At 45.7% G+C, this 27,240-nt stretch overlaps 1 protein-coding gene across 1 annotated transcript; it reads right to left on the reverse strand.

Moving 5' to 3' along the window:
* Positions 1-4,392: 4,392 nt before the first annotated feature.
* Positions 4,393-10,608, reverse strand: MYCN (MYCN proto-oncogene, bHLH transcription factor). The gene is made up of 3 exons (XM_063915377.1): positions 10,134-10,608; positions 8,577-9,400; positions 4,393-6,016 (listed from the first exon to the last, which is right to left on the reverse strand). Exons 2-3 carry the CDS (start codon positions 9,322-9,324, stop codon positions 5,418-5,420), a joined length of 1,347 nt encoding a protein of 448 aa, XP_063771447.1. The 5' UTR covers positions 9,325-9,400; positions 10,134-10,608; the 3' UTR covers positions 4,393-5,417.
* Positions 10,609-27,240: the final 16,632 nt, after the last annotated feature.

The raw sequence follows: 27,240 nt of genomic DNA on the forward strand, positions 1-27,240 counted from the left end.
CCTTTGTCGCCTTGTCCGGTTTACTGGCCATTCCTTATTCTAATTATGTTTAATATTTAAAAGCAGTAAACATGTACTATAAATCCCTAGACAAGAGACCAAGCAGGTATCTTTAGTGTCCCCAAGAAGGCTGACTGCTATCCCCCCCTAGGGCTAGCCCACCATATACTTGCAGTTAGATGTGTGACTGTAATGAAAAAACTTCCCCTGGAAGATAGTGCTCCGTGTGTGCCTGAGTAGCACAGCGTCCCCCAGTCTGCAGCCGGAGAAGATGGAGCCCCGGAGCCTTCAGGAAGCTGCAGAACAGCGCGCGCGGGCAGAGCAGGGCGGGAAGCCGTCCCTGCAAGTCTGACGTAACCCCCGCGCTGTTCACTGTGTAATTGCCGAAACCGGAAGTTCGGGCTCCCGCGCGCCGCTACACACAGCGGCTGTCGCGGCAGCTTTGTGTTGATCCCAGGGAGTGTATAACATTCTCCTGGACCTAGGCTCTGCAAGTCCCCACAACCTGCTCAGTCACTCTCACTGCGGGGGGAGGGAGAAGGTGTCCGATGCGGCGGGCAGCTGGCCGGCGTGGGGGAGGGAGCATACATAAAAGCAGTCAATAACAGAGGGGACAGCCCAATACTGTCAGTGACAGATTGTGGCTGTCCTGTACCTTATTCCTGCAGCATCCTGAATTGAAGAAAGGCCCCAGTGACCAAAGTGTGGTGGCCTCCAGCGGCAGCACAGAGTGGGATACTAAACCCACTCCAGTAGTACCTGTCACCTATAAACAGGGACTAGGTACTCTTGAGAATAAACTAAAAAAAAAAAAAATCTAAGGAGAAAGAAAAACTGTGTCTGTACTCCACAGGCACAAAACTAAAACTGAGTGATGGCTGAGCAGGAAGGAGATGGGAGGGGTTAGAGGGGGGAGGAGGCAGCTTTTTGATAGATTCTGTGCCAAACTCCACTACCACACACCTCTAACCCACAAGTAACGGCGCAGCGTCCCCCAGATGGATGACAGAGGCATTTTGTGCAGTTTCTGAGTAGCTCAGAACTTACTCAGCCGCTGCAATCACTTCAGCCTGTTCTTGCCTGGAATTGACGTCAGCCACCCGCCCTGCAAACGCTTTGACACGCCTGCGTTTTTCCAACCACTCCCAGAAAACGGTCAGTTGACACCCATAAATGCCCTCTTCCAGTCAATCTCCTTGCGATCGACTGAGCGAATGGATTCTTCGTAAAATCCATCGCTCAGCAATGATCCGCTTTGCACCCGTGCGACGCGCCTGCGCATTGCGGTGCATACGCATGTGCAGTTCTGACCTGATCGCAGCGAAGCGAAAAAACCTAGTGTGCGATCAGGTCGGAATGACCCCCTTGTCTTAAGTTATAGGGATACAAGTTCCCATGCAAGGTGATGCCTATTAGCTATTTCTTTGTTTATTATAGCACTATTAACTGCTCATTTCACCCTCATTTTGTTGGCATATGGGCAACGCCACCATCATCTTTTTTAGAAGCTTTAGTAAATCTACCCCTATAGTCTTTACCGGGTAACTCTGAGATGCTTCTTCTTGCATGGAGAAGTCAATGAATAGACATGTTACGCAGTTGCTCTTCAATAGCTAATGCCATCTGAGAATGGTGGTAGCCGGTGATGCCAGCAAGGAAAAACATACTTTATTAAAATTAAATAAAATCTGGAAGTGGAAGCCCAGTGTGCATGTGGGAGCCGATACACTGACTGACGCAGACAATCCTTGGAGAAGATGTATCAAAGCTTCTTAATAGTGGACAAGTGGTCAATCAACCAACTTCTCCACTTGCCCACTCTTTTGAAGCTTTGCTATCTCTAGCTCATAGACTGACTGATACCAGGGCTAGTTTGGCAGAGATCGGTGTTTCCACTCTAATGGATGGGTGCACAAATTCCTTACAGAAAAATGTACATGAGAATTAAGACCATTTGTGTGCACTATAAAGAGCTAATGTATTTGACAGCATGTGCCTGCACGCAGCGACTGTGCGATAATACATTAATGCAGCAGAAAGCGTCTTTAAGTCCAAAGACGCATCGTCGGGTCACTCTTTGTGAACATCAGTCATCTGAGTACATGGGGCTGACCAGGAATTCACGCTGCCGGGGCCAGTAAGCCAAGGATACAGCCAAACAGGGCAGACACGACCAAGCATGCTACGCCGTTTGGGGAACTGCAGGCGACAACACATGTATGAATCCTGCACCCGCACAGACCCAATATCATCAGGGATGTATGTAGACATTGGGCTTGCGTAGATCTCTGAATTAAGCCCCACCTATCTTATAGACACACCTCCAATTCTGCAGAGGCCAATTTTCTGTGCTCTCTTAAACATCATGGTCACAATTTCCACATTTGTAGAAAAAATTAACAAATTAGGTTATACTTTGACTCTCCTGATGCCCCCCTTACCCAGCTATAATGGAGATGTATTCACACTACTGCCAACCTAGTGCAGAGCAGGGCGCGTGTCATGAGCAATGGGAATTTCATGCTGTGTCGGAGCTTTGTAAATGGGGCCCAACGCGTGCAAAAAACAGTAGCAGCGTAGTCACATCGTGCTATACGGGGTTGTGCGCGTTGCTGGGCTCCCTGACCCACAATGGTGGCCTGGACTAACAAAAGGTCAGCCAATTACAGGTTAAGTCTTCCATATCCAAAATATTTGTTACCAGAAGTATTTTGGATATGCGATTTGTCTGTGGTCTGGAATATGTGCATACCACAATGAGATATCCTGGGGATGGAACCCAAGCCTAAACACAGAAGGCATTTATGTTTTATATACACCTCATACAGATAGCCTGAAGGTCATTTTATACAATATTTTTTTATAATATTGTGCATGAAACAAAGTTTGTCTATACTGAGCCTAATTCATGTTTGCAATTGCATTTTTTTTAGGCTACGGAACCGGTAATGTTAGCAAGTGCTGCTGCCGCCAAGAAACTAAGAGACGCCCACCTGTATTGCATACACATTCGCATTGCTCCTTCAAATATAGCGGCATTCTTGACAAAATCGCAGGCTATAACCTTTGGGCCATAAGGTCCAGAACCAAGATCTATCTTATAAACATATTATATGTATATGAATATACAAATTAAGCAACACCTAGCTGGACAGCAATGGAGAACAATGATTCTGCTCAGTGGGGTTGGATACGGGATCCCGATCGTCTCGATGCCGGCGGTCAGAATACCTTCAGCATTATCCCGATGGTTAGAATCCCAACACATTAAGGTAAGTAAGCTAACCCTTAACTCTCCATATCCACAACCTAACCCTCCCACAGCCCAACCCTCCCCGTAGTGCCTAACCCTACCCCTAGTGCCTAACCCTAACCACACCCTCTATAATTACAGCCTAACCCTCCCCCTAGTGCTTAACCCTAACCTCCCGTCACAACAAAACCCTAACTCCACCCCTAGTGCATAACCCTAACTATCCGCTCCCGCAGCCTAACCCTCCCCCTAGTGCCTAACCCTAACCTCCCGTCACAACAAAACCCTAACCCCACCCCTAGTGCATAACCCTAACTGTCCGCTCCCGCAGCCTAACCCTCCCCCTAGTGCCTAACCCTAACCTCCCGTCACAACAAAACCCTAACCCCACCCCTAGTGCATAACCCTAACTGTCCGCTCCCGCAGCCTAACCCTCCCCCTAGTGCCTAACCCTATCCTCCCGTCACAACAAAACCCTAACCCCACCCCTAGTGCATAACCCTAACTGTCCGCTCCCGCAGCCTAACCCTCCCCCTAGTGCCTAACCCTAACCTCCCGTCACAACAAAACTCTAACCCTACCCCTAGTGCATAACCCTAACCGTCCGCTCCGCAGCCTAACCCTAACCCTAGTGCCTAACCCTAACCTCTGTCACAACAAAACCCTAACCTTAGTGCCTAACCCTAAACCTCCCCCTCACCTCCCGCAGCCTAACCCTAACTTCCTGTATCAACCAAATCCTAACCTCCCCTAATACTTACGTTCGGGATCGTGGCTGTCGGGATTCCGATGCCGGTCTTCTGACCGCCAGCCTCCCGATTCTCAGGAAGACAACTACATCCCGCTCAGCGCTATATAAAAGTATAGTAACTAAGAACAAATTTCAAAGTGGTGCAAAAAGCAAGGTATGCTATAAAACATTGGGGGTGATGTATCAAGCAGTGTAAATAGTAAAGAAAAGGACCAGTGGAGAAGTTGCCCATAGCAATCACGCAGCTTGTAGCTATCATTTTATACAATGTACTCGATAAATGCTACCTCAAAGCTAATTGGTGGATATGGACAACTTCTATCCACTTTTCCAATTCTCCACCCCTATTCTGGGATGTATTCAGGGATGTAATTGATAAACAGAGACGTTAACGTTTGTCGCTATTTTATTTAATAAACATGAGGTATTTCAAAGTGCTAGAAGATGAAGCACTAAAAATTTACATTGGTTGAAAAAAGAATGAATAAAAAACATAAACAACGAATAAACAAACAGAGAAAAAGACCACAGAACTCCGATATCTTCCAGTTCTATGCGCCAAACGTAAACAAATACGATAAAACAGGAACAAAACAGGCTAAGAAAAAAAGGCATATATAATAATTTTCTTTACAAAAAAAGTTCTTTGTTCAAAAAGGTGATACAGTAATATCTACTCAAAAACTTTTCACAACTCATTTTCATACGAAAATATAAGTATCAAATTTAGTTATGTATCAGCGTCATACTAAAGTATACAGGCAGTGTAAGAATTAGTCCAGTACATAACAAGAGATTAACAATATATTTGTATACAAAACATGCTCCTCAAACATTGAGGTGTTACAGTACTTAGGTCTGAATTTCCAGTCTAATATCGGTAGTTGAGAGCTACCCAGCATAGCCCAAGAAAACTTGTACAAAAAGGCAAGGAGTATTAATGGTATATACATAGGTTCCTCCAGAGGTATAAGTGCTAACCCCAGAAAAGTAACATCAGTTACAAACTTGAGCACCATAAAACAAAAATAGAATCGTACAAAAAAGATAAAACAAAACAAAAAAAACCCAGCAGCTCAAAATAAAAAGCTCACAACATGAAAACAGCTAGAAAAAAAATGCGTATAGTATATAAAAAAAAAATATTTTTTTTTTATAATAAAACAGTAAATAATTTGGCAGTCTATTCAACTCCTCAAAAATATCATCTGATTCTGAAACAATGAAACACAAGAAAAAACATAAAAAAGTATTTTCAACTGTAGAGTGAACTGAAATTAAACCAACATTCGTAATGTCAAAACACTTTTTTTTCTGGTTTGTTTTTTTATATTTAAAGAATCAAATATTGTGCAAAGTGGCAGTGAAAGTTCAGAAGAAAAAAAGTAAAAACAAAAAAAAAAGGACAAAAATTTAGCAAGTCCGTGAGTTTTCGATTTTCTTGATCAGCTGTTGCTGTCGGAGTTGCAATTTCTCTTTCTCCAATAACAATTTCTCTTCGTCGTCCTGAAGAGAATGGACATACTCGGTGGCTTTTTTAAGAATGACGACTTTAGCGGCTTTGTCGTTTTTTACAAGTTCGGGTACATGGTCCCTTAAGGTGAGGAAGCTCGACCTCAAGTCGTTGCGGCGCTGGCGTTCTAAAATATTGTGGTTGCGCCTCCGCTCGCTGTCTTCAGAGTCGTAGTTACGGGGGCTGGAGCTTTTAGACTTTGGTTGTGCTGCGCCCTTCGCCAGCCGAGGCGTTTCGTTTCTATGCTTCTTTTGAGGTGGCGACACTTCTTCAGTCTCCACATACGGCGAGGGAGCGGCATAGTTGTGCTGCTGGTGAACCGGGGCACATCGCTTGAGGGCAAGTTCGGTGGGGAGGTTCTTCCCAGAGGCGGAGTTGGCGGTCTTGGATCGCAACGCGGTGGGGGACGAGACCTGCCTGTTGGACATGGTGCGCCTCTTCTCCACTGTGACAACATCAATTTCTTCCTCGTCATCTTCATCATCATCTTCATCATCATCTGAAATAAACGGATTGATACTCTATTAAGTAACGTTATCCAACAAGTTGAAACAAATGTGGGAACACATCAACGCACCAATGGACTCCTATTTGCAGAGATATTTTATCAAAATGAGAAATAAGAGAACAGTTTGTATATATGTGTTGTTTTCTAACTGAAAATGAACAACAAGTAGATCATATGCTAAATGGATTGGATTAAGCACAGTGGCACCAATTGTACGATTAGCTTTGTGAGAAGCACAAACTGGAGAAGGATTTTCTGTACTTGGAAGTAGGGGGGCAACGCTGACTGAACAAACCGTCTGCCTCGGTGACAGGGAAAGCCAGACAATCGCTTGGTCTGTTTAGAGGCAGAAATGTGTTTCTGGTCAGATGCGGTAGTCCCCTTTAAGCCAGGGATTTGGTTTACAGCCAATAAGACAGCTGTTGTGAGGAAGTGCTTCCTCGGAGCTGTCAAGACACAAACATAAAAGGGATTGGAGGCAGTTTATGAGGACAGTCCCATGTCCACAAATAAGCGCAATTATGAGACAATAGTCTCTTTCCCTACTATTGAAAGAAACAAAATCAACCTTAAAGAGACAGTACATAATATAAAAAAAAAAAAAAAAAAACACTTTTTTTTCTTTTTAAGTATGCTTTAAAGATCTCTTTGAAAAATGATGCAGACTCTCAGGACCCAAACAACGCTGGAGTCAGATGCTAATTCATGGTGTGTCAGCGAGATGGCGGGTCTCATTCATTCATAAATACATATACAGGATTTTAAAGAGCGAATACATTATATAAGGTTAACAGGTATAGGTTAAATAATAAGTCTGCTTTGCAAATATTTGATAATTCAAAATGGAATACTTTAATAACCTGGTGCACATGTGTTGTGTCCCGCAGCAATCACCAAAGGTATTACCATTAATCATGTTAGGGCTAGTTGGATTAAAGAAAGCATACATACAATAAGATTTGAAGTCAACATTTTAGCTTCTAGTGGCATAGTGAGCAGCAGCAATCAATACTATAGAGATCCAGCAGGTCCACTTTAAAAAAAATAAAAAAATTTAAGTGCCTGGCTCCTAATTAGTAGGGCAGTAGGATAAATGGGTAGCGCCCTGACGAGGGGGCCTGCTGGAGCGATGGTGTTGTAATTCTGCCTAAGAAGCCTCTTCTTTTTTCTTTTTTTTAAGTTGCTAAGCATCTGTTACCAGTAACTAACATGATAGGATTACCTTTTAGATACACAGAAACCCCAGTCTGCCGCTTCAGCTGCCTAAAAAAAGGTCTGTTAATTCAATGAACCCTTTCAGAATTAAAAACAAAAAAACACCGCCATCTGCTGGCCTCAGAGCTCAAAGGGACTGCCGTCGGCAGGCCTGGAACAGAGCACTTCTTCTCAATGCCTGTTGTATGAGAGAGGTCACAGAGAAAGGACTCTGTTGAGCTGAAGTTACCGTGTGTCAGCTGTTTCGAGAGCGCCTATTCTCCTAAAATGGACATTGTTTCATCCCATCCTCCTGGATCCTGCAGACCACAGGGACTGATCTAAACATCTCGTTTAACCTTAAAATTTTGCTGCAGCAGAGCTGGTCCAAGTATTTCCATGGAGAGGTCCACCAGCCCGATTATAACTACATGTTTGTGGGCTGGTCTACCATGCTACACAACAAGAGTATTTGGAGCTTTCGAGGAAATTGGAGACCAAAAAAAAAACAAAAACAATGGGCAGACAGTCGGACAGCCCTGTCCTGGAAAATACAACTGGTAACAAATCTAAACGAACAGGGTCACCTTGTGCAATGCCAGCTAGATTCTGCTCAAGTCAACACATCTAGCAGAATATAAACAAGCAACTTGGTATTAGCCACAGTTGTGCTATACAGTTATCCTATAAACAACAAAGAATAAAAGAAAAAAGAAAAAAAATAGGAAGAGGATAAAGGACATCTCACAGAATGTTTCTGGATTAATGTTCCTTAAATGAACGTGAAACAACCAGTGAATGTCATAAATCATACTACACAAGGCCATTCATCCCCCAATGGCAATTACTGCGATCATAATTTGCTGGGTTACCGACACACCAGCCAGGCATCACCTACAAGTAATAACTTGATATCAACAGTTTTTAACAAACCTTTATGTGAGTCACTTTATATTGCAGAGGTAAACACACCCACAAACACAAGTGCACACACCCTGGTGAAAAGCCCAGTGTCAGCTGTCTGTGACCTTCCAGGAGGCTCATTCTTTCCCCCGTGTCCCCAAGGAAGACACACTGTGACTTTACTATAGTATACAAATGCCAGGGGGCATTACAGTAGGCATGGTCTGTGCCCCAACACAGAAACACATTGGTTTATATAGGAGATGGAGATATATTAGCAGTAAATATTTCTTGCAAACTCAAAGAACAATGCCACCACTGTAGGAGCACATGCATATATAAAATACAGTAGGCAAATATACAACATATCATTGTGTGCAACCATAACAAATCTGATGCAACAAGGACAACAACAGTCACACAGCAATACTAGAAATGGATGCTAAATATTTACCAGATTCACTATGGCTCTCATCTCCAGAGCTGGCACTGGTTGGGCACGGCTGGTTGCAGCTTCTGGCTGGTGCGGAAGATGATACAACGAGGGATGTGCAGGGTGAAGATATGGCACTGATGGGTGGGTTAGCCTGACCAATTCTGCAGCTCTCTCCCTTGTTGATCGGAAATGGGAAAACGACAGCTGGATCCACGCAGTGGGAAGCAGGGTTGTTTAAATCCTCTCCTTGCACAGGTACGCTGCTGGCAGCAGGGGTTCCAGTTGGATTAGGGGCTCCAGACTCTACGGCCCCTGCAGCTTTCCCCAGCTTCTCGTTGACTGCCCTTTCCAGCTTTTCCCTGGCAGAAAAGCCACTCCACATACAGTCCTGGATGATAATGGACTTGATGTTGCTGGGGGACAAACCCAGCTCTGTACTCTGTGGCAAACCCCAGCCAGAGCCCCCGAGCAAGTCAGCTTCAGGGGGGAGCAGCAGAAGCTCCGATGCCCAGTCCAAAGCATCCCCATCACCATGCAACCCATACTCTAGCAAGGGTCCCTGCCCAGGAGACAGAGGGTCACTCTGTAGCCCTGCGCGACTAGGGGAGAGGGGAGGTGTGGGGAGCAACTCAAACTTCTTCCAGATGTCTTCTCCTGGGGGAGCACAGTCCGGGCCACACAGATAAAAATCATCCTCGTCTGGGTAGAAGCACGGCTGCAAGGAGTCAAACTCCAGGTCTGGATTCTTGCTCACCACCCCGGGCATCTTCCAGCTTCCTCTTAGCACTGAGCACTGATGTATGACCAGAGCTGGGTTATGTGAAGGGCCAGCCAGCCGCTATCTGGAACAGGAGAAGATGCAGTCAGAATTACAATATAGGAGAAACAGATCCAGGCTTCCTGGTATATTACAGATACATAGCCACGAGAGCAGCTGAAAGTGCCAGTGGTCCATGCAGTTTAAGGGGGTGTTTCTGGATAGAAAAGCAAAGGATGCACAGAGGGGACTCTGCACCACTCAATAGCAACTCCCACACAGACTGATCTCACTACACTCTGCCTCCTGAAAGGATGTCTATGCAAAAAAGGCATGCCGTCTGCTCCTGTGTCATGTATAGGTGTATTTACTGTATACTGCCACACTAACATATGCAGTTCTAGGTCATTCCACCCATTCCCACATGCATTTACCTGCCTATTTTCCAATTGCATTTTAAGGGACAGCATATGGAACAAATAAATTCACTGTATGCACTCCTTAGTTGCTATGTATATGCAGCCCTTTGCATGCCTCCAGCGCTGATGTGACTGCAGTGCAATCTGACAGTCTGCATGCATCCCCACACATACTGATCATGCTCTGCAAATATGGACAATAATAATAATAACAGGAGTGATGACAAGGGGAGCCAGACATGCTACAGCGAAATCTGCAAGCACAAAACACGGACCTTAATGAGCATGCACAGTATATAGGGGACTGGAGGCTGACAGCACATATTGCATAATGTCAACATACAGGAGAGCATTGGTAAATAGACAGCAGTAATGGAAGTGCAGGGGATGCAGCCTTACCTGTCCCTGGAGCTGCTCTTGTCTGGCATGCAGTAACTTAGACTGGGGGAATCCCACTTGTCACTGGCAGTGAGTGCACCCTCCTGCACCCTGCCACTGCACACTCCTACTAACTGAGTGCACTTTCCAACTCTTGGATATTATTAACTAAAAAAAAAAAAAAAAAGCCAAAACTGACACACCCGGGAGAAAGGAGGAGGGGGAGATTGCAGGGAGAAAAAAAACAGACAGGGAGAAGAGACAAGTCCCAATTTCACCCCACCTCCTCCCCCTGGTGCAGTAACCCATCCTACTTGGGAGGTGCTGCTTCTTTCGCGCCAAAATGCCTCCTCTCTCTCTCTCTCTCACTCCCCCACCCTCGTCCCTTTCTCCTGGCAGTAATGTGAGCCTGCTGCTGCTTATCACCCAATAGCTTTCCGGCTCAGGGGGGCAGCCGGCCGTGCAGGCTCTTCAAAGGGCCTGGGAGGAGAGTGGGGGCAGGCAGATGGGAGGCTGGTGCTGCTGCTGGCCACACAGCCTGTGATCATGAGGGGGGGCTGTGTGTGAGATCATTGTCTGCACTCCATACATTGTTACCAGGGGCTGCTGCAGCCCTTTATATCTGCACACTGCATGCCACCCATCAGTGGTGCCCCCTCCTCTGCCAGTGCTATGCATGCTCTTATGTGCTCCAGGCATTCACCAGTTTTGCAAAAATAAAGTTTTTATATCATGTATGCAATTATTGACTGCATGCATTCTTCTTTAAATATATATATATATATTATATTTTACTATTTTTTTTTTTGCACTTTTATTTTTTTATTATTAATAATAATGATAGGTTATGTTCTGTTGTAGAGGAGTGGTTTGGGATATAGGCTGTAGGTATATAGTGGGTGTGCTGCTTCTGGCTTGGCAGGGCAGGCAGGCACGCCTGCTGTGTGGCTTCTTGTTATTTCCTGGGGATGTGTGTGGGCTGGTGACATTAGGGGACAGGCTGGGGTCCTGGAGGGGAGAGCAGCAGGCTGAGTGCGGACCACACTCCGGGGGCAGCAGCGTTACTAGATATGCGGCGGCTGCTGGTAAATAAATAAAGGGTTGCTGACTGTAGTACATGGGGCTTGTTTTGCTTTGAAACAGCGCCGCCTGGTGGACAGTGGACGCTGAGCGCACAGCCGGATTACATAATAGGGAAGTCGGCTTGCTTCAAGGGGCTGGTGCAGGATGTAATATTACCAAGCTGTGATTACAGTGCTGCAGCGGCTATGTGTATGTATTACATAATGCTTTGAAGGCTTCATTTTCTACGCTGATGGCCATTGTTGGGAGTCTGCTGTTTACTGCAATTCTGAATGTCTTAAATTTATCAGAAGCATATGTATCCCTCATGTTCTCATTAACGCCTCACAATCTGGTCTACTCATAAAGCAGTGAAAAGAGTGGAGAAATGAGCCTGTGGAGAAGTTGCCCATGGCAACCAATCGGATGCTACGTACAATTGTATAGTATGCAAATTTTGTTACTTCAATGCTGATTGGTTGCCATGGGCAACTTCTGCACAGGCTCACTTCTCCACACTTATCACTGCTTCATGAATAGACCCCAATGTGCTTACATGGGGATCTTTACAGTAGAGGAGAAAGAGGACGGCCTTTTAATGCGTCTGGATGTGGCAACATGAAATATACTGCATTTATAGTGCCCGACTGCATGTAGCTGGGTGTAGCTAGTGTATAAATACTTTCCGTGCCTATACCTACTGTCTGCCATAGTAATCTACAACTTACTACAATACACACTCATACCCTCCAACATTGGGGGGTCATTCCGAGTTGATCTCTCGCTGCAGATTTTCGCAACGCAGCGATCAGGTAAAAAATGGCAAAACTGCGCATGCGTATGCACCGCAGAGCGCAGGCGCGTTGCACGGGTACAAAGAGGATCGGTGCTGGGCGATGGATTTAGCGAAGATTCCATTCGCACAGTCGAACGCAAGGTGATTGACAGAAAGAGGGCGTTTGTGGGTGGCAACTGACCGTTTTCTGGGAGTGTTTGGGAAAACGCAGGCGTGTCCAAGTGTTTGCATGTTGGGTGTCTGACGTCAATCCCGGCACCAAAAGGACTGAAGTGATCGCAAGGGCTGAGTAAGTCCAGAGCTACTCAGAAACTGCACAAAATGTCTTTGCTGCGCTTGGCTGCAAAGGCGTTCGCACACTTGCAAAGCGAAAATACACTCCCCCGTGGGCTGCGACTATGCATTTGCACGGCTGCTAAAAGTAGCTAGCGAGCGATCATCTCGGAATGATCCCCGCTGTACACTTGAAAACCGGTACAAATTAGGAAAAGGGGCGTGGCCACAGTAAAGGCACGCCCCCTTTCTTATACTTTCTATGGAGATTTATAGTGAGTAAAAAATCGATACAAAGCCCTTTTTGGACGGTACAGACCATAAAAAAATTGTACTGTACCGGCCAAAAAGGTACAGTTGGAGGGTATGCCCACTATCATCTACTCTCGTATGTGTGTCTGTGGTTGACACCCTCACATAGTGGGGGGTGGGGGGGGGGGGGGTTTATCATTGTATGGATAGAGATAAATCACTAACCAATCAGCTTTCAGCTTCAAGGTCGCAGGTTCTCAAATTCGTTCCTTAGAGCCCCAAACAGTGCATGTTTTCCAGGTTTCCTCACAGAACCACAGTTGGGAGATGACTGGTTAGTGCTGTGTTTCTCTTAACTTTATCATGCTCTGATAAATGCCCCCTGTAGTATAATGTTTATCAAAGCGTGGAGAGAGATAATGTACCAGAAAACCAGCCCCTGTAATTTTTCAAACACAGCCTCACATATGGCACTTAGGAGCTGATAGGCTGGTACTTTATCTCCAGTCAAGGCTTAGTAAAAATAAGATTTTACTCACCGGTAAATCTATTTCTCGTAGTCCGTAGTGGATGCTGGGAACTCCGTAAGGACCATGGGGAATAGCGGGCTCCGAAGGAGGCTGGGCACTCTAGAAAGATTTATGACTACCTGGTGTGCACTGGCTCCTCCCACCATGACCCTCCTCCAAGCCTCAGTTAGGACACTGTGCCCGGACGAGCTGACATAATAAGGAAGGATTTTGAATCCCGGGTAAGACTCATACCAGCCACACCAATCACACCGTATAACTCGTGATACTATACCCAGTTAATAGTATGAATATAACTGAGCCTCTCAACAGATGGCTCAACAATAACCCTTTAGTTAGGCAATAACTATATACAAGTATTGCAGACAATCCGCACTTGGGATGGGCGCCCAGCATCCACTACGGACTACGAGAAATAGATTTACCGGTGAGTAAAATCTTATTTTCTCTGACGTCCTAGTGGATGCTGGGAACTCCGTAAGGACCATGGGGATTATACCAAAGCTCCCAAACGGGCGGGAGAGTGCGGATGACTCTGCAGCACCGAATGAGAGAACTCCAGGTCCTCCTCAGCCAGGGTATCAATTTTGTAGAATTTTGCAAACGTGTTTGCCCCTGACCAAGTAACAGCTCGGCAAAGTTGTAAAGCCGAGACCCCTCGGGCAGCCGCCCAAGATGAGCCCACCTTCCCTGTGGAATGGGCTTTCACTGATTTAGGATGCGGCAGTCCAGCCGCAGAATGCGCCTGCTGAATCGTGTCACAGATCCAGCGAGCGATAGTCTGCTTAGAAGCAGGAGCACCCAGCCTGTTGGGTGCATACAGGATAAATAGCGAGTCAATTTTCCTGACTCTAGCCGTCCTGGAAACATAATTTTTCAAGGCCCTGACTACGTCCAGTAACTTGGAATCCTCCAAGTCCCTAGTAGCCGCAGGCACCACAATAGGTTGGTTCAAGTGAAAAGCTGATACCACCTTAGGGAGAAACTGGGGACGAGTCCTCAATTCTGCCCTATCCATATGGAAAATCAGATAAGGACTTTTATATGACAAAGCTGCCAATTCTGATACACGCCTGGCCGAAACCAAGGCCAATAACATGACCACTTTCAACGTGAGATATTTTAGATCCACGGTTTTTAGTGGTTCAAACCAATGTGATTTTAAGAAACTCAACACCACGTTGAGATCCCAAAGTGCCACTGGAGGCACAACCGGGGGCTGAATATGCAGCACTCCTTTTACAATGTCTGAACTTCAGGTACTGAAGCTAATTCATTCTGGAAGAAAATCGACAGAGCCGAGATCTGTATCGTAATGGAGCCTAATTTTAGGCCCATAGACACTCCTGCTTGTAAGAAATGCAGAAATCGACCTAGTTGAAATTCCTCTGTTGGGGCCTTTTTTGGCCTCACACCAAGCAACATATTTCCGCCATATGCGGTGATAATGTTTTGCAGTTACATCTTTCCTGGCTTGAATCAGCATAGGAATGACTTCCTCCGGAATGCCCTTTTCCTTTAGGATCCGGCGTTCAACCGCCATGCCATCAAAACGTAGCCGCGGTAAGTCTTGGAACAGACAGGGCCCCTGCTGCAGCAGGTCCTGTCTGAGCGGCAGAGGCCATGGGTCCTCTGATATAATTTCTTGAAGTTCTGGGTACCAGGCTCTTCTTGGCCAATCCGAAACCACGAGTATCGTTCTTACTCCTCGCCTTCTTATTATTCTCAGTACCTTTGGTATGAGAGGCAGAGGGGGGAACACATAAACCGACTGGTATACCCACGGTGTTACCAGAGCGTCCACAGCTATCGCCTGAAGGTCCCTTGACCTGGCGCAATATCTTTTATAGCTTTTTGTTGAAGCGGGACGCCTTCATGTCCACCTGTGGCCTTTCCCAATGGTGTACAGTCCTTTGGAAGACTTCTGGATGAAGTCCCCACTCTCTCGGGTGGAAGTCGTGTCTGCTGAGAAGATCTGCTTCCCAGTTGTCCACTCCGGGAATGAACACTGCTGACAGTGCTAACACATGAATTTCCGCCCATCGGAGAATCCTTGTGGCTTCTGCCATCGCCATCCTGCTTCTTGTGCCGCCCTGTTGGTTTACATGGGCGACTGCCGTGATGTTGTCTGATTGGATCAGGACCGGCTGGTTTTGAAGCAGATGCCTTGCCTGACTCAGGGCATTGTAAATGGCCCTCAGTTCCAGAATATTTATGTAGGGAAGTCACCTGACTTGACCAAAGTCCCTGGAAGTTTCTTCCCTGTGTGACTGCCTCCCAGCCTCAAAGGCTGGCATCCATGGTCACTAGGACCTAGTCCTGTATGTCGAACCTGCGGCCCTCTTGAAGATGGGCACTCTGCAGCCACTACAGTAGAGATACCCTGGTCCTTGGAGACAGGGTTATCAGCCGATGCATCTGAAGATGCGACCCGGACCACTTGTCTAACAGGTCCCCCTGAAAAGTTCTTGCATGGAACCTGCCGAATGGGATTGCTTCGTAGGAAGCTATAATTTTTCCCAGGACTCGCGTGCAATGATGCACCGATAACTGTTTTGGCTTCAGGAGGTCTCTGACTAGAGATGACAGCTCCTTGGCTTTCTCCTCCGGGAGAAACACTTATTTCTGGTCTGTGTCCAGAACCATCCCCAGGAACAGTAGACGTGTTGTAGGAACCAGCTGTGACTTTGGACTGTTTAGAATCCAACCATGCTGTTGTAGCACTTTCCAAAATAGTGCTACCCCGACTAGCAACTGCTCCTTGGACCTCGCCCTTATAAGGAGATTGTCCAAGTACGGGATAATTAAAAACTCCCCTTTTTCGAAGGAGTATCATCATTCCGGCCATTACCTTGGTAACACCCTCGGTGCCATGTACAGTCCAAACGGCAGAGTCTGGACTTGGTAATGGTAATCCTGTACCACAAATCTGAGGTACTCCTGGCGAGGATAGTAAATGGGGACATGCAGGTAAGCATCCTTGATGTCCCGGGATACCATGTAATCCCCCTCGTCCAGGCTTGCAATAACCGCCCTGAGCGATTCCATCTTGAACTTGAATTTTTTTTTTATGTATGTGTTCAAGGATTTTAAATATAAAAAAGGGTCACACCGAACCATGCGGTTTCGGTACCCCAAACCGTGTGGAATAGTAACCCCGTCCTTGTTGAAGTAGGGGCACCTTAAGTATTACCTGCTGGGAATACAGCTTATTAATTGCCACTAGCACAGCCTCCCTGCCTGAGGGAGTTGTCGGCAAGGCATATTTGAGGAAACGGCGGGGGGAAGACATCTCGAATTCTAGCTTGTACCCCTGAAATACAACTTGAATGAAACAGGGATTCACCTGTGAGCGAGCCCACTGATCGCTGAAATTTTTGAGACGGCCCCCCACCGTACCTGGCTATACCTGTGGAGCCCCCGCGTCATGCTGTGGACTCAGAGGAAGCGAGAGAAGAATTATGATTCTGGGAACAGGCTGACTGGTGCAGCTTTTTCCCTCTTCCCTTGTCTTTGTACAGAAAGGAAGCGCCTTTGACCCGCTTGCTTTTCTGAAGCCGAAAGGACTGTACCTGATAATACAGTGCTTTCTTAGTCTGTGAGGAAAACTGAGGTAAAAATATTTCTTCCCAGCTGTTGCTGCGGATACGAGGTCCCAGAGACCATCCCCAAATAATTCCTCACCCTTATAAGGCAGAATCTCTATGCGCCTTTTAAAGTCAGCATCACCTGTCCAGTGACAGGTCTCTAATACCCTCCTGACAGAATGGACATTACATTCATTTTGGATGCCAGCCGGCAAAATATCCCTCTGTGCATCCCTCATACATAAGACGACGTCTTTAATATGTTCTCATGTTAGCAAACTAGTATGTTTGACAGGGTCACCGACCACGCTGCAGCAGCACGCTCTGCAGGTTTCAGTCTAGTACCTGAGTGTGTAAATACAGACTTCAGGATAGCCTCCTGCTTTTTATCAACAGGTACCTTCAAAGTGGCCGTTCCTAAAACGGCAGTGCCACCTATTTTGACAACCGTGTGAGCGCCTTATCCACCCTAGGGGAGATCTCCCAGCGTAACTTATCCTCTGGCGGGAAAAGGTACGCCATCAGTAACTTTTTAGAAATTACCAGTTTCTTATCAGGGGGAACCCACGCTTTTCACACACTTCATTCATTCAACTGATGGGGGAACAAAACACTGCCTGCTTTTTCTCCCCAAACATAAAAACCCATTTTTAGAGGTTAATGTCAGAAATGTGTAACACATTTTTTATTGCCGGGATCAAGTAACGGATGTTCCTAGTGGATTGTGTATATGTCTCAACCTTGTCGACACTGGAGGCAGACTCCGTGTCGACATCTGTGTCTACCATCTGAATGAGCGGGCATTTATGAGCCCATGATGGCCTTTGAGACGCCTGGGCAGGCGCGGGCTGAGAAGCCGGCTGTCCCACAGCTGTTACGTCATCCACCCTTTTATGTAAGGAGTTGACACTGTCGGTTAATACCTTTCACCTAACCATCCACTCTGGTGTCGGCCCCAAAGGGGGCGACATCACATTTATCGGCATCTGCTCCGTCACTATATAAGCCTCCTCCTCAAACATGTCGACACAGCCGTACCGACACACCGCACACACACAGGGAATGCTCTGACTGAGGACAGGACCCCATAAAGCCCTTTGGGGAGACAGAGAGAGAGTATGCCAGCACACACCAGAGCGCTATATAATGTGGGGATTAACACTATAACTGAGTGAATTTTCCCCCATAGCTGCTTGCATATACAATATTGCGCCTAAATTTAGTGCCACCCCTCTCTTTTTAACCCTTTGAGCCTGAAAACTACAGGGGAGAGCCTGGGGAGCTTTCTTCCAGCTGCACTGTGAAGAGAAAATGGCGCCAGTGTGTCTGAGGGAGATAGCTCCGCCCCTTTTCTGGGGCCTATTCTCCCGCTTTTTTCTGGATTCTGGCAGGGGTATTTACCACATATATAGCCTCTGCATGCGCACAGCGTCTATTCAGTGCAGACAGAGGGAGAGAGGGCATGCCAGCGGCTCACGGAGCGCTGGGCAAGCCCCCTCAGTGATAAAATCGGGGCGTGGCTCGCGATTGCGGGTCCTCCGCGAAGCCACGCCCCCTTTCCCATAGGCCTCTTTTTCGGGAGGGCGCGCGGCTTTGGACAAAGGCCCTCATTCCGAGTTGTTCGCTCGCAAGCTGCTTTTAGCAGCTTTGCACACGCTAAGCTGCCGCCTACTGGGAGTGAATCTTAGCTTATCAAAATTGCGACCGAAAGATTCGCAATATTGCGAAAAGACTTCTCTCTGCAGTTTCTGAGTAGCTCGAGACTTACTCTTCCAGTGCGATCAGTTCAGTGCTTGTCGTTCCTGGTTTGGCGTCACAAACACACGCAGCGTTCGCCCAGACACTTCTCCGTTTCTCCAGCCACTCCCGCGTTTTTCCCAGAAACGGTAGCGTTTTTTCACACACTCCCATAAAACGGCCAGTTTCCGCCCAGAAACACCCTTTTCCTGTCAATCACATTACGATCACCAGAACGAAGAAAAACCCTCGTAATGCCGTGAGTAAAATACCTAACTGCATAGCAAATTTACTTGGCGCCGTCGCACTGCGGACATTGCGCATGCGCATTAGCGACTAATCGCTCCGTTGCGAGAAAAAAAATAACGAGCGAACAACTCGGAATGACCACCAAAGTTGGTAGGTATGGAAGTGTAACGTGGATGAATGAAGGCATAAGCACCTAGGCTACAGTATTACTACTTACTGTACACACTAAGGGGATAACAACTGGGGACAACTGAGAGAAATATCCTTATGAATACCAGATGAGAGAGAGCTGGGTAGCTCACAGTGCCAGGCAGCGGGTGCAAAAGCAGAGAAACCTGTGAGATGCATGAAAACAGTAATATATGCACGTAAACAAAGATAATTGTAGTATTACACAGACCACACTTTAAACAATGGTTATAGGGCCTAATTCAGACCTGATCGCAGCAGCAACATTTTACTCTTATGAGCAAAACCATGTGCACTGCAGGGGAGCAGATATAACATGTGCAGAGAGAGTTAGATTTGGGTGGGGTGTGTTCAAACTGAAATCTAAATTGCAGTGTAAAAATAAAGCAGCCAGTATTTACCATGCACAGAAATATAATCCACTAACTCTAACTCTCTGCACATGTTACATCTGCCCCACCTGCACTGCACATGGTTTTGCCTATTAGAGAAAGATTTTACTGCCACGATCGGGTCTGAATTAGGCCCTTAGTTTCGGTCACCTCACTGGGGTGGAGATTTAACAAAGAGAGATAAAGTAGAGAGAGATAAAATACCAACCAATCAGCTTCTGTCATTTTTCAAACACAGCCTGTAACATGACAGTTAGGAGCTGGTCGGTTGGTACTTTGTTTCTTTATCTTTCTCCAAGCTTTGATAAATCTTCCTTGTAAGAGAATTGAGAGGCTGGTAATGTCTTTAATAAAGGTTCTATGTAACTATTTATATATTGTAGCAATTCATGCATCATGTGAAATCCTATCAGTGCCCACAGTGCAAAGCTTATCCTGGTGACTGCAATACAGACTCTGAAATGGCCAAAACGTTTAAAAAGTGTAATATATAAATATGCTCCAGCCAAAAGACCAGTGCAAAGTTCCATACTAGTGAAAAGATGACTCCCAACACCAGTACATGTTCAACCAACCCTGGCCCAGGGCACATAGCCACTCGGGCTTCAAGCTGCCAGCCTCTTGACCAGAGGATCAATTGACAGCCCATCTCCTACTGGGGGCACCTTTAAGCCCACCAGAGTACATCGGCATCTACAAAAGACTAATGCAAAGTTCCATACTAGTGCAAAGATGACTCCCAACACCAGTGCATGTTCAAGCAACCCTGGCCCAGGGGCACTTAGCACCTTGGGCTTCAAGCTGCCAGCCTCTTGACCAGAGGATCAATTGACGGCCCATCGTCTACTGGGGGCACCTTTAAGGCCACCAGCGAACATGGGCATCTACACTTGATCTTAGCCAAAAGGTCAAAAAGAGATGATGACACGCATCCAGCCTCTTCACATGTACACCAGAGGATGACCCAGTCACATCTAGGAGACATCTAGCATACTTGCCTGGAGTTGCTGTGTTCAGCATGTGACTCATACTTACTGAGTTTCTGACATTTTTAGGATGAACCTGAACCAAATAACATCTAATCCAGGAAAGTAGGCAGAGCCTATTGCTTACTGGGTGTAAAGGAGGCTTAATGATACATGTACACCACTAAACACACTAAAGAATCAAGAAAGACCCTAATATCTTCCTCATAAAGATATTGGGGGTCATTCCGAGTTGATCGTAGCTGTTCTAAATTTAGCACAGCTACGATCATTCACACAGACATGCGGGGGGACGCCCAGCACAGGGCTAGTCCGCCCCGCATGTCAGTGCTGGCCCCCCCGCAGAAGTGCAAAGGCATCGCACAGCGGCGATGCCTTTGCACTTCAAGAGCAGCTCCCAGCCAGCGCAGCTTTAGCGTGCTGGCCGGGAGCTACTCATCGCTCCCCGGCCCGCAGTGGCCATGTACCGCCCCCCCCCAACGGACCGGCCACGCCTGCATTGGCCAGACCGATCCCTTTAAACGGCGGCTTGACGCCGCCATTCAGCCCCCTCCCGCCCAGCGACCGCCTCTGTCTCAGAGGCGATCGCTAGGCACCGACGGCTGCCATGCGCCGGCGCACTGCGACACCGGCGAGCAATCGGGTCGGAATGACCCCCATTGTACATAATGTCTGCAGCTAATGCAATCATGCAGAAAAGTGGTAATTCATTTATAACATCACAAAACTGTTGGCACATCAGATATATAGAACAATGTCCACAAACACGTTTTGTTGTGTGATAACACAAGTGAGTAATTGATTACGTTAGTTGCATAAATCCTAAAACAGCATCTCGGAGAAATGATACATATATGTATTTTAATAAACAATAGAAAGTAGGGACTCATGGGACCTGCCTTATATTTCTTTGGAGTAGAGAGTACTGCAGCTGCTGAGCCCGCCATCCCAAAGACATTTAGGATAATTCCCCTGGGTGCCTACTTTCTACTGTTTATACTAATCATTGCTATGGTAGTGATTACTGTTGTCAGCTGTGCATTGGGGCATTATGTTTAATTGGTGTACTTTCCTATTTTATATGAAGACCCCCACATTTTACGGGTTGGGGCTGGGATACCGGCGCTCCAGATCTCAGCGGTCAGCGTACCGACCCCGGGATCCTTGACACAGGTTCTATTCCCACTCTATGGATGTCATGGACGAGTGGGAATAGTCCCTGTGGGTCGGCATTCTGTCCTGCAAGTATTTTGATCGGTTGGGATCCCGGAGTCGGCATGGTACCGCCAGGATCCCGAGCTCCGGTCACATGACCGCATTTCCATTTTACAGTTTGATTGACATAAGTCAATCAAAGGGGAAATCTCTTCTAGTACCTGGCAGTGACTCTTTATTCAGAGATTCAAAGGGTAGAGGCCGCTGTTGCTATATTCGTCATTGAGGTTGAGGGGGTGGGGGGATATCCTAAACCAAAGTGACTGTAAAAGAATGTGTCATGTATAAATAATGTATTTTACTTCTTACAAATGCTGATCTCATTTACCGTCACTATTCATTTTAATCTCACTGCGTGCAGTCTACTTTCCATTTTTTGCAATAAGAGCAGGAAATTGCTATGTCAGAATATGGTATATTGCCTAGCCTTGGAAATGTATGGATTCAGTTCAAATATTCTAACTACATAAGACCATGGAGTGTTCACATGGACTACATCCAAAGTCAACGGTCATCAGTATGCAGATAAGGTGACAGATTCATCAGCTGTCCTGGTAGTTTACAAACAGACCTGGCCCCTGGCACTATATGTAAGGCAAGAGGGTTCAACATCCCATCAGCATAAACAAAGCTGGAGGTCTGTGCAGAGGGATGATCATCCTGCGCTGCGGACAGAGCGCCCCTGAACGACGGTGCCTCCTACTGCACTTGGCACGTTTCGCCATGCCTGCTTCTGAGATAAGCATGCAGAAAGATTCCGATTCAAATGCTCCTCTTTATAAAATGTGTACTGCATACAGCTTGTTTGTCTCTTGTGTGATAAAAGAAAACTCTAGTCATATACGGTAAGAGCATTAGAACTTTTACAAGATTTTTCAAGGCATCCCAAAGGAACTACAAACCCCAGCATGCCATGATACCACAGATGTTCTTTCTATATTTACATAAGATTCCTTGCAGTCCAAAACGAATTCAATTTTTTGGGGGGGTTCAAGAAGTTAAGTACAGTATTTATTAATATGGATACTCTCAAAAATATTGTTGGGGGAAGGGGGTTGCCTTTTTTGTGTATGTTTGGAAAATCCCGTAATTCTCTGCATTCCGCAAATATCACTGAGAACTGAATCGCCTCCTTAGACTGTAAGCTCAGCTGGGGCTGGGACTGATGTGATTGATCAACCTAGAGCTGGCCAAACCAGTCCTCAAGATCTACCAACAGTTCACGTTTTCCAGACCTCCTAGCTGGTGCTCAGGTGTAGTCATTACTAATTAAGATGTGCTGCATTCATTCCTAACTGACAAATCTACAGATCTCCAGGAGGCCTGGAAAACATGAACTGTTGTTAGATCTCGAGGACCGGTTTGGCCAGCCCTGGATTAACCCATTTTGGCCCAGGTGGGTAGTTTTCTACCCATTTTTCGAGATTTGTTGCAGTATGGCTAATATTGACCAAATTAAGAAATATCTGGTGGAATTTTTTTTTCGATATAATGATAAAATATTGAAGTGCTTGGTAGAAAATGACCCACCTGAGCCGAAATGGGTTAAACATTCCCTGTACAGTAATGCATTGTGTGTGTGTGTGTGTGTGTGTGTGTGTGTGTGTGTGTGTGTATATATATATATATATATAATCCTGTACATAAATACTTGCACACCCTTTTCTTTGTATATAAGGTGCTCCTTAAGTTCTGTACCATTACAGTCCAGATAAATATAAAGGTTTGTAGAGAAGGGCACTCAATCCAGATTTGAAAAAAATTGTCTTTTAATATCACCCAACCAGGGCACTTAAAAAGGTGAAATACAGATTGCGGTGGCTCAGCATGAGATAATTTGAGATATTTATCCACAAAACATTGGCGTATCCACGCCTAAGTAATCATATCCATAGCAAGCGTATCATAATCATAGGGATACAAGTGGTAACTTAGCTGTCCGTCGACCTCGGTCACTAAATGACCGTTCAAGACCATAACATCATGTCACTGTCACCCCGCCAAAGTATAGAGCCATCTATGTATGAACACCCACAAGTCACACTTAATATATCACCCAAAGTAAATTAAGAGAATAAGAGAACTACTTACAGGTGTGCTGGTCGCAAGGTCCATTGCTCCCGGCGTGCGTTCCACCCATTTGCGCATGCGCCAACATGTATCTCAGTAATGCTCACAGGAAACGGAAACCTTTGCGTACCACTATCCACGGCGTGCGTTCCAAAAGCCGTCACGTCACTTCCGGTGACGTGCGGTGGGCGCACCACAGTCAGGAGGAATACTAGAGTCACCATGGTGACAGGGCGTCATGAGAGACAGGCTACCGCCCGCTCATCACCGCCCTGTCATCCACGTCCTGGTCGCAAGGTCCATTACTCCTGGCGTGCGCTCCACCCATTTGCGCATGCACCAACATGTATCTCAGTACCGCTCACAGGAAACGGAAACCTTTGCGTTTCACTATCCACGGCGTGCGTTCCAAAAGCCGTCACGTCACTTCCGGTGACGTGCGTTGGGCATACCACAGCCAGGAGGATGTCTAGAATTACCATGGTGACATGGCGTCATGAGAGACAAGCTACCGCCCGCTCATCACCGCCCTGTCATCCACGTCCTGACCACACACTATATCACAATCAAGGCACCTACACAATATGAACAGACAGAACTAATTGAAAAATGCTCACCCTGTGTAAAAACACAGGGAGGATGAATCACAATAGTCAAACATACCGACATGTGGTGCGCAAATGGGGGTCAGCGTGATCAAACGTTTGTCAATGCCTCGCCAGACATACACCTGATACAGTAGTTAATACCTATTAGGTGCAAATAAACACACACAAATATACGAATGTACAAAACAGTGGCAACTTGTGTTGTTCAGGCAGAGATGCTCCCACTATAGTAGTCCACCCACAAATGCCCAGGTACAATTTTGACTAAAAAGAAAAAACCAGAAGAGAAAAACACAAATAAAACTCAAAAATAAATAAACAAAAAATAACATACTGATATAACACATATCAGATGCATAACTAAACAAAAGAAAAAATCACCTGTGTCAAAATAATACAGGTCAAACCCATTTACATATTTAAGATACTGCTTAAATCAATAATGTAATCTATGATCAATTCATGGTCAGTGAAAGACTATACAAATAGATAAGAAATGTTAAAGAAAGCATTTCAAATTAATATTTTCATTCAACCCCCGTGGGGATTTAGTGTCCAATCTAAAAATCCATCTAGACTCACATTGAAGGAGTTTTTTCCCACGGTCACCACCCCTCGGGAGATTAGGTACATGATCGATGATCATACATTTAAGTGCTGCCAGTTGGTGTCCGTTTGTCAAAAAGTGCCGAGCCACCGGTTTGTCGCTTTGTTTGTTGATCATTGCTTGTCTAATGAAAGGCGGTGGTTAGCCATTCTTTCTCTGAAGGTGGTAATCGTCTTCCCCACATAGTACAACCCGCAGGGGCACATCAGGATATAAATCACGTGATCCGTGGTGCAAGTGACATGATGCTTAATGGAGATCTTCTTACCACTATGTGGGTGGGAGAAGGCTTTACCAGAGAGCATACTGTTGCAGGTAGTGCATCCCATGCAGCGAAAACAGCCATGTTTTTTCGAACGTAACCACGTTTCTTTTGCTTTAGGAGTAAAGTTCTTCATTGGCTGCATAAGGAGCTGTTTTAAATTTGGTCCACGTGCAAATGACACAAGTGGTTTCTTGGAAATGTTCTTAAATGCAGTGTCAGAGGCAATTATCGGCCAGTGCTTTCTGACCGAGCTAGCAAATATAGAGGCATTAACGTCAAAATGAGTGGTGACCACCAATCTGTCTGCTGTCCGTGGTTTAGGCCTACTCCTCCCGCCAGAGAAGATATGACGAGCTCGTTTCAATGCCTTTTTCACCAAACTGGTACCATATCCCCTCTCCTCAAACCTTGTCATCATCTCAGACAATTGCTGTTCCCTCAGATCATCTTGTGAATTATTACGCATAACACGTAAAAACTGTGAGATCGGGAGTCCATTTTTGAGGGCCCGGGGGTGGTGACTTGTAGAATACAGGAACGTGTTCCTATCCGTGCTCTTACGAAATAAAGTGGTCCCTAGTGAATGGTCCTTCCTAAAAATGCGTACGTCTAGAAATTCTATTTGATCGGTCTGAATGTTGTGCGTGAAACGAATCGGGCTATCGAGACAATTCAATTCAGTTACCATCTGTAGGAAACTTTCACGGGTACCACCCCATAGGATGAACACATCATCAATGTATCTATAATAGTGCAGAATGCTGGGACCAAACTTGGGGTAGATGTTAACATTCTCGTATTCCGTCATATAGATGTTAGCGTATACCGGCGCCAAGTTTGATCCCATTGCGGTCCCAGCATTCTGCACATAATATGATTCCGCATATTGGAAATGATTTTGAGTGAGGATGACCTCTATCATTTCGCATACATAATCAATTGGTGGTCCTATGAAAGCAAAATTTGACAAAGCCAACTTAACTGCCGAGATACCACCATCATGGGGGATCACAGTGTAAAGCGATGACACATCCATCGTAGCGAACAGGAAGTCATTTGGAAGTGTACCGACAGAGGCAAGTTTATTTAAAAAGTCACCAGTATCCTGAATATAGCTCTTACTGCAACGTACCAATGGCTGCAGCAAGAAATCTATATATTTTGCTAAAGGTTGCAAAACAGATTTCTCTGCCGACACAATTGGGCGGCCAGGGGGTCTATTCAAGGACTTATGGATCTTAGGTATACAGTATAGTATAGGACATACTGGGTGGTCCACTGTAAGGATTTTTACCAACCGTTCGTCCAACCAGCCACCTATTAGACCTTGTTCCAATAAATGATCAACTTTAACCTTAATTTCATACATTGGGTTATACGTTTTCTTGGTGTAAGTTGCCCTATCGTTCAACTGAGTTCTAACGTCCTCATCGTAATACTGTGAATCCAATATCACAACACCTCCACCTTTGTCCGCCATACGGATAACAATATCACTATTATTCTGGAGTGACTTAATGGCGGCCTTTTGCTCAAGAGTAATATTCTGATAGTATCCGGATTTTTTAAAGGACCTTTTGAGGTCATCGTCCACCATCCTCAAATAAGTTCTAATACTTGGGTTGGCGGACGGAGGGTCAAATTCACTAGATTTTTTAATTGAAAATGTATTGTCAGCAACCTTGGTGTCCGTGGAATCCTTAAAGAATTCACGCAATCGTAACTTTCTACCCAATTTGTACATGTCTAGTTGTACATCAAACTCCTCACGTACAAAGGTGGGTACAAAAGACAACCCAAGGGATAATACTGATTGTTCTGCTGGTGTCAATAAATGCTTGGATAAATTAAAGATATTTTCAGTGCTCACTTCCTTCTTCTTCCCCTTCTTCCCCTGGCCCCTCCTCGTGCGACCCTTCTTTCTAAATTGCCCCCTATTCCTCTGGGGTCCTGCTGGGTCCCTAAAAAATTCTGGCCACTAGGGGGTAGTGTGTCGTTATTTTCTGTTTCAGAAGAGGAATATGAGGAGTCTACAGAGTAAGGTACCCTATGTCTTTTATCAAAGAATCTTTGTCTCGAATATCTTGATGTTTCACCTGTTAACCACCTATAAACCGTGTGATTCCTATAATCACTCTGAACCGTCTCTAATTTATTTTTCTTAAAGGTGATGAGCTCCTTTTTATACCGATCTATCTGTGTGGTTAATTTTTCAATCCACTTTTCGGATTTATCCTCAATTAATTTAGGTTGTAATTGTACCCGGAACTCCTCCAGGTCAGCCCTTGTCTGTTGTAGCTCAGTTCCAAC

Source organism: Pseudophryne corroboree, chromosome 4 (genome assembly GCF_028390025.1).
Source record: "Pseudophryne corroboree isolate aPseCor3 chromosome 4, aPseCor3.hap2, whole genome shotgun sequence".
In the NCBI taxonomy this organism is placed as follows: Eukaryota; Metazoa; Chordata; class Amphibia; order Anura; family Myobatrachidae; genus Pseudophryne; species Pseudophryne corroboree.

Coding starts and splice junctions, on each gene's coding strand:
- MYCN (XM_063915377.1), bottom strand. CDS start 9,324: ATGCCCGGGGTGGTGAGCAAGAATCCAGACCTGGAGTTTGACTCCTTG. Junction 6,017..8,576: donor TGAGAGCCATAGTGAATCTG/GTAAATATTTAG, acceptor CGTTTATTTCAG/ATGATGATGAAGATGATGAT.